This window comes from Hipposideros armiger, unplaced genomic scaffold (genome assembly GCF_001890085.2).
Source record: "Hipposideros armiger isolate ML-2016 unplaced genomic scaffold, ASM189008v1 scaffold_2, whole genome shotgun sequence".
In the NCBI taxonomy this organism is placed as follows: domain Eukaryota; kingdom Metazoa; phylum Chordata; class Mammalia; order Chiroptera; family Hipposideridae; genus Hipposideros; species Hipposideros armiger.
In genome coordinates this window covers 3007598-3018324 of record NW_017731352.1, presented here as the reverse complement: position 1 = coordinate 3018324, position 10727 = coordinate 3007598, and the positions used below count along the sequence as shown (strand labels likewise).

At 35.8% G+C, this 10727-nt stretch overlaps 1 protein-coding gene across 4 annotated transcripts in view; it reads right to left on the bottom strand.

The window, feature by feature from the left end:
• Window positions 1–7: 7 nt before the first annotated feature.
• SANBR (SANT and BTB domain regulator of CSR) overlaps window positions 8–10727 on the bottom strand; it is a 63246-nt gene continuing 52526 nt past the window's right edge. For 2 of the 4 annotated variants that reach the window (XM_019632347.1, XM_019632209.1), the window contains exons 16-22: window positions 7328–7419; window positions 6310–6338; window positions 6158–6231; window positions 5404–5492; window positions 2851–2942; window positions 2589–2618; window positions 8–1836 (exon numbers count right to left, since the gene is read on the bottom strand). In XM_019632347.1, coding sequence (XP_019487892.1) covers window positions 1800–1836; window positions 2589–2618; window positions 2851–2942; window positions 5404–5492; window positions 6158–6231; window positions 6310–6338; window positions 7328–7419 — 443 coding nt within the window. In that variant the 3' untranslated portion in view covers window positions 8–1799. Of the gene's footprint in view, window positions 1837–2588; window positions 2619–2850; window positions 2943–5403; window positions 5493–6157; window positions 6232–6309; window positions 6339–7327; window positions 7420–10727 lie in introns of those variants that run through there. The other 2 variants (XM_019632281.1, XR_002122739.1) reach the window with 2 other exon arrangements.

Here is a 10727-nt window from a genome sequence, read left to right as displayed (position 1 = left end):
TTTCAAGCTACTTTGTCATTAACGTTTATTTCAATTGAATAAATGTGAATTCAGAATTAATTAATAATGTAAGGTAAAACCTCAGAGTATTTGGCAAAAGAAATGCTATTCAGAGTGTGATTAAGTTTGTAGTACCTGTGTTATTACTACAGACATTAACAAAATAAAAAGCACATTCTGAAGAGAATCAAATTCTGACAAATTCTGGTTTGCAAAAATCAATTCAGTGGTACAGTCCCCCCAGGGGAGAAGCAATTTGCCTTGTTACCATCAGTTAAAAATCTTCTGGTAGTGACCATCACAGCACTATACATAACACGTACAAACCTACTTCCTTTTAATCAGAGAATATAGTCAACTAAACAAGACCCTGGTATTTACTATAAAACATTTCATTTTGAAAATAAAAATTTTATAATCTATTTCAAAAATATCAATTGAAAAATATATAAACTGCAACAAAGTTTCCAAACAGAAGTTCAAAACCTTGGCTAAGCCAAACATGTAACATCAAATAACAACTAGCTTAATTTATCAACTAAAACATTCACTAAAAATAATGATTTCTGTACATGTATACTGAGTGTTAACACTTCAAAATTTCGATATAAATTGCTGTTCTGTCACATATTATCAAAGTCTGTTCCCTAAATAATTTGAAGAAATTTCAATTATAAGGCAAATAAAGACTAAAATTAGAAACAGTGCATCTTAAAGTTTTCAGAGACCTATATATAAATAATTTCCAAACACATAATTTTTTATATGCTTATGGTTTGGAACAAATTTTCCCTGAGCACGCTTTCTGCTTGGTTAGAAAAATTAAAACATGATTTATAGACTAGAATTTTATTTTGATTTTGCTTGAATATATGCAATTTTTCATCCATCTAATGTATTTAATCTTACCTCCTAGATATCTCTAAAGTAATAACTAATTATAACTGTTTTAAAGGGCTGTTTGAATGGCTATAGAAATATAGGTGGGTTTTAGAGCCCTGAGAACCATACAGTGGATGTCTCATACAACTGAAATGACTTACTATCATAATTATCAAAGGTTATTTTAACAAATTCAGAATGGCACTAGCTTCACAGAGGTAAGAGGTAATAATCAGGAATTTCAGCTCAGATGACTAAAAGATAAACATTAAAAATCAAAAGAAAAATAAGCTGGATTAACATTGTGCTCCCCACGGAATAACACTGAATAAAATTAACCCTTCTCCCCAACACAGGAAATACCTCACCATGAAACTTTATTTAATGCAGTCTTGAGATCTGTCACTTCTTAATATTCATGCAAACTTAAAATTAGCATCACTGGGAATTTCAGCACACAAATTGTGGTTCTGAAGGCTGTCCCAAGGTTTATAGCCCAAAAGACATACTACAATCAGTGCACATGCATGGTACCACTACTAGATGTTCCCCTAGTTTTTTAAGGTCTTAAAATTCCTAGCTACTTGAGAGTTTAGGCCTCTTCTCTTTCAAATAAATAAGTTAAGGATAACAAATATTAGGAGTCTTACTAATGCCAATGTGTAAATACTAATTTTCTACATAGCCTAGCATCACACTAAAGGAAAATTAGATTTCAGAAATTTTATATTTACAATTAGATTTCATAGGCCTAACTATGCACTTCCCTTAGTATTATAATTTATGTGGCTTGCAATAATAATTAATAAAGAACTTAAAACATTTAGAAGTCATCGTTCTGAAGATCTTCAAGAAGTGAGCAATTTCTGATGTCCGGAGGTGTGTCTTCTGTCTTTTTAGTTATATGCGAAGGTGCTTTATGCAGGACGCCCTGGGCCCAAACGGCTTTTAGACCTAGATTTTTTAAACAGAAAACAAGGTCAGAGGTGCTGCTAAAATGATAGGAAGTTGCTGCTGCTTTAGATTATGCTTGTTATCTTTTTTTTGGTTTTGTTTTTTTTAGCTGAGTCATCCTGCCACCTGTTGGCAGCTAAGCGGCAGCTCAGCTCGGGCTGGGAATCGAACCTCTGTTGCTCAGAGCTCGCACTCTTGAGCGATAGGTTATTCTTGCTTGACAGAATCAAAGTTTAATGAACTTCATGTAGCTCCATAATCCATTTTTAAAAATACTTGGAGTAAGATGTATTTTGGAATTCAGGTATTTTTTGATTTGAGGTAGATAATATGGTACATATATCATATATTATGGATCTGGATCAGTGCCCCATAATCAAACACATTAATGTTTCTTTAGCGAAACAAATGAATGTTTACATTAAGCAGGATAAAAACTATAAATAGCATCATAGTAACAGTTAAGGTTTGAACTGACACAGATGTATAAAAAAAGTCTTGTGGATTTCTGAGTTTTCTGGATTTCAGAATTATAGATAAGGTATTTGGATCTGTAGTATTAATGATGATATCTCAGCAACTTAATCTTTAAAAGAAAATTTGTGACATAAAATGACACAGGACCCACAAGTTAGATTGTATTAAGAGAAATAAAACAAGGAACAAAATAGACTTCAATGATTTATATAAAGTATAAATCATATATAAACAGTATAAAAATTCTGTTAATTCACAGTAGCACTATCGCTTACCTTTTAATCAGCAGTTGGGTCAGAACAGAGCTGAATCAATAAACAAAAAACTTTTTAAAAATTTATACTTTTATTAAATTTTGTGTTTATGACCTTTTCAAGTCTTAACTTTTAAGTTAAAATCTGGTTCTTACTGAAGTCTTGATCTAATCCTTGAAATAAAACAAAACCAAACTCAAATTATTTGCTTCTACTGTCATATGATTAAAAAAAAAATCACTTTAAAGTCAACAGCATTCTGAATTTGTTTATACTGATTTACCTTGTGTTTTTCTCTGAGCTGCCTTGCCGTGCACTGACTGGCACTGAGGCCTTGATTTGTGCTTCGAGCCTGGAATAAATACCTCCTGCAAACTGCAGAGTAAAGGAGTAAAATTCAATTATCTTTCCAGAATCAAGAGAAGTTGTGCTTTATTAAAACGGCATTACTTTTTTTTTTAATTAACCTGTTTTTATTTATTTATTTATTTTTATTATTAGTTTCAGGTGTACAAAACAATGTAATAGTTAGACATTTCATCCCTCACAAAGTGATAACTCCCCTCCCTCAAAATGGCATTACTTTTTAACTTTGAAGTAATTTTATTTGGATTTTTAAAATTCAGGCAATTGACTTATAATTTACATGTATAATTTTACATACATTAAAATTCACTGTTTTCAGTAAATATTTCTGAGTTTTGACAAATGCATACAGTTGAGTAACCACTGTTACAATGGAGACATAGAATAGTTCCATTACCCCAAGAAAATCTCCTTGTGTGTTTTAAGTCAACCGATTTGACACTACCAATATTTGGCAACCATTGATCTATTTTATTATTTTATGTCCCTACAGTTTTGCATTTTCCAGAACATTATATAAATAGAATCATACAGTCTGTAGCTTTTTTTTTTTTTTAAAGGCCTCACATGAACCCTCCAGTGCAGTCTTGGGGTGAGGGTTCTGAGGAGGCTTTTTTTTTTTTTTAAAGACTTTTTATTGGGGAATTGGGGGAGGAGAACAGCATTGGGGAATTGGGGAAGGGGAACAGACAAGTTGCTGTCCTTTTGTTCTTCAATCTAGTTGTGGAGGACGTCGCCTCACTGGCCATGTTGGTATTATCTTTGCGCTCTTCCCGTGTGAGGCAAATCAGTCGCTCATGGTAGCTTACCAGAGCCCACTGCAGCTCTACTGCAGCCTCCGCCATCTTCAGCGACTCATGGCAGCCCAGCTCCAGGTCGAGCTATTGTTCACCATCTTAACTGTAGAGGGCGCAGCGTCACTGGCCCTAATGTGGGGTCCGAACCGGGGCCATGCTGCTCAGAACGGCATCCCAAGCCAACTCTTAACCAACGCGCCATTCGGCCGGCCCAGTCTGTAGCTTTTTGAATCTGGCTTCTTTCACTTAGTATAACATATAAGAAATTCATTTATGTTGTTGCATATATCAGTAGTTCATTCTTTTTTATATATACCACAGTTTTAATCATTTACCAGGTGAAGGACATTTGGGTTGTTTTTAGTTTTTGGTGATTCTGAATAAAGCCACTATATACATGTGTCAATTGATCTGTATGGTGAGTAAATGTTTAATGTTATAAGAAACCGCCAAACTGTTTTCCCAAGTGGCTGTTCCTTTTGCATCCCTACTTGCTTTATATGAGAGGTCCCTTTGCTCCACATCCTTGTCAGCATGTTTTAAAAATTCTTTTAGATATTCTAGTTGGTGTATAGTGATATATCATTGAGGTTTTCATTTACATTTCCCTGATGACTAATGATGTTGCATCTTTTTTGTGTGCTTATTTGCCACCTATACCCTTCTTTCAAGAAGCGTATTGTTAATCTTTTGCTCACTTCTTTTTACTGGGCTGTTTATTTTATTATTAAGTTTTGAGAATCTTGATATATTCTGGATACAAATCCTTTATCAGATAAGTGTTTTACACATATTTTCTCCTAGCTTTATGGTTTGTATTTTCATTCTCTTAATAGTGTCTTTTAAAAAGAACAACTTTTAAATTTTGATGAAGTCCAATTTGTCATTTTTTTTCTTAGGGACCATGCTTTTGGGGCTGTAGCTAAGAAATATTTGCCTAACTTAAGGTCACAAAGATTATTTCCTATGCTTTCTTTTAGAAGTTTTATAGGGAAGTTAATTTTTATTTATTTATTTATTTATTTATTTATTTATTTATTTTTAGCTGAGCCATCCTGCTACCTATTGGCAGCTTAGCGGCTGCTCAGCTCGGGCTGGCCTCGAACCGCTGTTGCTCAGAGCTCAAGCTCTTGAGCGAGCTCTTAACCAACTGAGCCATTCGGCCGGCCCCGGGAAGTTAATTTTTAAATGAAAGAGTTATTATTAAGGGCAAGAGTTATTATAATTACATAATACCAACACTAATGATAATACATATTATGACTAGTATGTAATTCTAGTAAGGATATAGGTATTTCTATTGGCATTTCTAGTCATCATTTCAGCAAGATAACATTAATTTTAGAGATAACATTTAAGCATTGCACACAGGGTTGATCACCCTCTGAATAGTCAGCATTTGGTCAGCTGCACAGTTAATCTACTCTTGGTATGACATTATACTTTCAGGAACAATGACTTTATTATGTGGGTTATAGAGGACCTCTGGACTATGGATAATAAGAGGTGCTTGAAAACTTTTATATGAATGAACTGGTTAACTGACAAAGAATATAAAAATATATATAAAAATTCATTCTTTTAAAATTGCTTAAAACATCTTTATACTCTTTGTGATGAAAATAAAGAAGACATATCTAAGCAAGCACAGTACACTAATACTTAATTCTTACTTCTTTTGCTTCCTTTGACTTCAGTCGGTCCAAATCACCCAATCTCATCTTTATTAGGTGCCCTGTAATTTCAGACATCCGCCGCTGATCTGAAGATAAAAAATAATAAATCTCATTTTCCCTCTCTCTCTCTCTCTCTCTCTCTCTCTCTCTCTCTTTTTTAGCTGAGCCATCCTGCCACCTGTTGGCAGCTCAGCGGCAGCTCAGCTTGGGCTGGGCATTGAACTGCTGTTGCTCAGAGCTTGCACTCTTCAGCGAGCTGAGCTCTTAACCAACTGAGCCACTTGGCCAGCCCAATAAACCTTACTTTTTATGAGGATGAGTTATAACTTTTATTTCTTAAAAGTGATTGCAATCATCAAGAGTTTATGAACCTATCATTTGGTATTACTTTACAGACACATACATCTATTTATCTTTGAAGAATTTTAGGCAGCAAGTGGCGAAATGGCTCATACATGGATACGCGTGCTGTGTTTAAGATTACTGTAAATCAGTGTAAACATATTCTGTCATCTTCAGAGTGATAGTAGTGGGCAAAAGTCAGTCTGAAAGACCTCAAAAGCATAGATGCATAAAACAATACAATATCTACTGGGATTGCCTAGTAATGAAATTGGTTGATGCCTAAGGAAGGGAATGTGCTAATTCTGGGCCTTATTCCACTTGGAACTTTTAAAGACTTCAATGTACTTAAAAAAGGTTCCTATCATTGTTATTTATATCTAATTTGTACCCAAATAACAAAACTTACCGTCTTCTCTTTGTGCATCCTGGTTGAATCTCAAGGATCTTGTGCTATCCCACTTATTCTTCTGCATACTCACACTATTAAAAAAATTAAACAAAAATCAGCATTGATGCTTTACGAGTGGATATCTGATTGGACTCAGAAGCAATACTCACATGAAAGGAGACACATCTCTAGAAGTTGACTAAAAAAAAGTAGACAACATTAAGGTCCAGTTAGAACATATTTACTGCTAAGTGTTATAGTTAATAATAAAAGAGTTTATATTTATTGAGTGTAAGGTACTGTACCAAGAGCTTAACAAGTATTATTTCATTTAAGTCTTGAAACAACCATGTGAGACAGGTGCTATTGTTAACTCTATAATAAAACAGGTCCTGAGAAGTTAAGAAACTTGTTAAAAGAGAAACAGACCTAGAACTTGAACCCAGCTTTACTTGTCTGATCTGGAAATTCCAGCTTATGCATTCTTTTAGAATTCACCCATTTGTGTGTGTAACACAACATGAAGATGAATGTACAATGCATCCAATGTAATTGCGTAGAACTTGTCTCAACTCCAGCCTTTCATACATTTTTTGGAATCCATGGTTTCTCTTTTAGCCAACTGTTATTACTGTCCTCTTATTCCTACCTGGCTTTTTACCCCTTCTTTTGAAGTCATAGGGAAATAGCAATTATTTTAAAGATCATAAAATATAATTTATTTAAAAATTTAAAAGTCTATCTTATTCAAAAGTCTATTTGCTTATTTTATAGTTTATTTACATGTCTTATTTTTTGAATAGGTAATGTTGGTTCAAAATTCAAAAGGTACAAACAGAACATATAGTAAAAAGCCTCTGTCCCGATAAATTCAGTTCTCTTCCTTCAAGGCAACTAGTCTTATCACTTCCCTGTGTAGTTTCCCATGTATATACAAAGAAATTCATATATATTCCACTCTACACAAATGGTAGCATAATAAGCCACTATATATATACTGTTCTGCATTTTCCATTTTTCACCAGTTGATTTATCTTAGAGATCTTTAAAATCCATCTTTATAGAGCTTCTTCATTCATTTTGCTAGTACTCCACTGCGATATTCATTACTCTTTTTTCAGATTGTTCTTGGCTATACTTGCTTGTTTATTTCTCAATATAGAATAATAATAGATAATTTAGAGTTACCTTCTCCAATGCCTTTTCTTTCTTATGACCACAGGGTGAAGACATCTGCTTTTTTGGTTGTTTGGTGAACTTCTTTGGCTTCTCCTTTTTCCCTGATAACAGAAAATCAATGTTATGAGCATAAGTCCCATACATTTCTCCAATGTCCTAGTGACTGCCAAACAATAAAAGCATTTAAAAAGATTGTTTTTTAAAACTAACAAATTATCTCTGGATAAAAAGTAAATATGTGGAGAAGCCAAACTGAAAGAGCTAAACAGGGGTTCATTTTACTACTTTGCTGCTTTCTATTTGGTGAAAATCTTTGGGGAAAAAAATGAGGGCAATGAATTCAAAGTTCCAATGAAATTATATATAGAAAAATGTTGGGGAAAACTACACACATTTATTTCTCTCAATCTAATTTGAAAATAAAATCATCTCCTAATTCCAAATTTCTTATATAAAAAATAACTATAATCCAGAAAAATACAATTTGAGAATGGGAGAAGCGAAGAATTCACAAAAAATCTTTAAAATGTCTTTTGCTCAGGCAGGAGGTGGGGCTATGAAGGTAAAAATTGAGGTAGGACAGAAATGATCTTGGGAAGAAGCAGATTTGAAACAAATTGTATTCTGCACTGGGGGGATTCCTGCAGTCAGTATTCTGAATTTATTCTGGCTGACAGTTTAGTGGAGAAAGGAGACAGGAAGGAAAAAGGAGGGGAAAGAAGTATTACTCTAAAAACAATGTTTGAAGGTAAGGATAATACGGTACATTAGTTTTTTTTTTTCTAATGGGTACATTTGTTTCCCAAATATCAATTATGGTAGTGTAAAGAGGTTGCACAACTCCTTCCAAAGAAAACAATGAGTAGAACAGAACAAAAATATTATAAACAACCATCTGTAGACACTGGCAAATAATCAAAGGTAGGTAGAAATTGAATGTTTACATTTGAAAGATGAAAGAGGTAAGAACTGGGAGTTTGTGGCCTTCTTGCCTGAGGGCACTTCCCAACTTCCCCAGCTCCTGGGAAAATTATAGCCTTATGAGCACCAGGGAGATGAGTTCAAAGAAACAGGGAAGCTGGAAATTTAAAGGGGAAATTATAGAAGCAAGAAAGTCACATTAGACCTGAGATCTGGAGTATGCACTCTGCCCAAATTCCTAGCTAAATAAGTGTTAAACTATGCAAGTGTATGGGAGACTCTAGGAAGCCCAGCTAAAAAGGCAAGCAGAAACTAGGGTGGGGTATTGATCCTTATAAAACAGAACTGCTCTTGGTGAGACGTGGAAATTTCTTGTGCCTTTGACTGAATGCTTTCCCCAAACTGCAATAGAGCTCGAGCTTCTGACAGCAAAAGCCTTATTGGCTTGAGGTGTCAGAGGCCAAACATGGGACTAGAAAAACAACTAGAAATCTATAGGAGGCCCATAAAACAAGGGAACCACTAAGCAAGTAAGCCCTCAATCTGAACATAAATTCTCCAAATCCTTGGCTGACCACTAAACTACATAGGCTGGTATGATCCCTGGGGTGCGTGCTAAAGCAGCATTAGTCAACAGCGAAAAAAACCCTGTGTAGATAAACATCATGCAGTGCATACTATGGGGAAGACAGGTTTTGCAATTTGGGTCAGACAAGCAAACTGCCTACTAGAACAAAAGAAAACCAATAATCCTCAGAAGGAAAAAACAGATTTCAGAGTTGCAGAGAGATAATCTACAATGTACATTTTTAACCAAAAAGTTACCAGATAAAGAAACTGAAAAGTATGATCCATTCAGAAAAAAAACAAACATTTAATAGAAATGGATTCTGTGAGGTCCTGCATGTTGGATTTGATAGACAATGACTTCAAAGCAACTATTATAAATATGTTCAAAGGAATAATGATATTATTGAGTAAACACATAGGGAATCTCGACCAAGAAATGGAAACTATAAAACCAAGTGAAAATTCAACAGCTGAAGAGCACAATTGAAATTAAAAAAAAAAAAAAGTGGGCCGGCCGAGTGGCACGATGGTTAAGAACTGGCTTGGGACACCAGAGGGCCCCGGTTTGGATCCCACATATGAGGGCCAGTGACACTGCCCTCCACAGCTAAGATACTGAATAACAGCTCAACCTGGAGCTGGGCTGCCTTAAGTCGCTGGCGACGGTGTAGGCTGCAGCCCCTGTGGCAGTGGGTTGCCATGGGCTACCGTGTGTAGCCAGCAGCCAGCGTGAGCGGCCAGCAGCCACAGTGAGCGGCCGTCCAGAAGCCGGCGACTGATCTGCCTCACCCGGGAAGAGTGCAATGATGGTGCCAACTTGGGCCAGTGAAGCAATGTCTTCCACAACTAGACTGAAGAACAAAAGGACAGCAACTTGTCTGTTCCCCTTCCCCCAATTCCCCACCGCTGTTCCCATCCCCCCAAATCCCCAATAAAAATCTTAAAAAAAAATGCATTAGAGGGGTTCAAGAGAAAATCTGAAACAGTAGAAGAATGAATCAGTGAATGTGAAGTTAAGCACTAGAAATTATACAATCAGAAAACAAAGAAAAGATTGAAATAAAAGAAGCAAAACCTTAGAGACCTGTTAGACAATATCAAAGGTCTAACATATGTGTATTGGAGTTCTAGAAGATGAGTGAGAGAAAGGGGCAGAAAAAAAATACTTAAAGAAATAATGACCATAAGCTCCCCAAATTTTGTGAAAAACATTAATTTACAGATCCAAGAAGCTCGGCAAATCCCAAGTAATATAAACACAAAGAAAACCACATCTAAGCATATCATAGTCAAGTTTCTCAAAGTCAAAGATAAAAAGAAAATCTTGAAAGCAGCAAGATTAAAAGGGTACTTTACATACAGGGGAACAATTATATCAATGACTGACTTCTCATCAGAAACAATGGAGACCAGAAGACATTGAAATGACATATTCAAAGTGATGAAAGAAAAAAAATAATTGTTAACCAAGAATTCTACATTGAGAAAACTGTACTTCAAAAACAAATTGAAATAAAGAAATTTTCATGGGCTGGCTGAGTGGCTCGTTGGTTAAGAGTTGGCTTGGGAGTGTCAGCTCTGAGCAGCAGGGCCACCAGTTTGGATCCCACATGGGCTAGTGATGCTGCCGTCTACAGCTAAGATGCTGAACAAGAGCTCGACCTGGAGCTGGGCTGCCATGAGTCGCCATTGACAGCATAGACTGCAGCCCCTGCTGCAGTGGGCTGCCGTAAGCTATAGTGAGTTGGCTGTCAGCCAGCATGAGTGGCCGGCGGCGTGAGCTGCTGCCAGGAACCGCCATGAGCAGCCATCCAATGGCTGGCGACCGATCTGCCTCAGCCAGGAAGAGCTCAATGATTACAATACCAACATGGGCCAGTGAAGCGATGTCCTCCACAACTAGACTGAAGAACAAAAG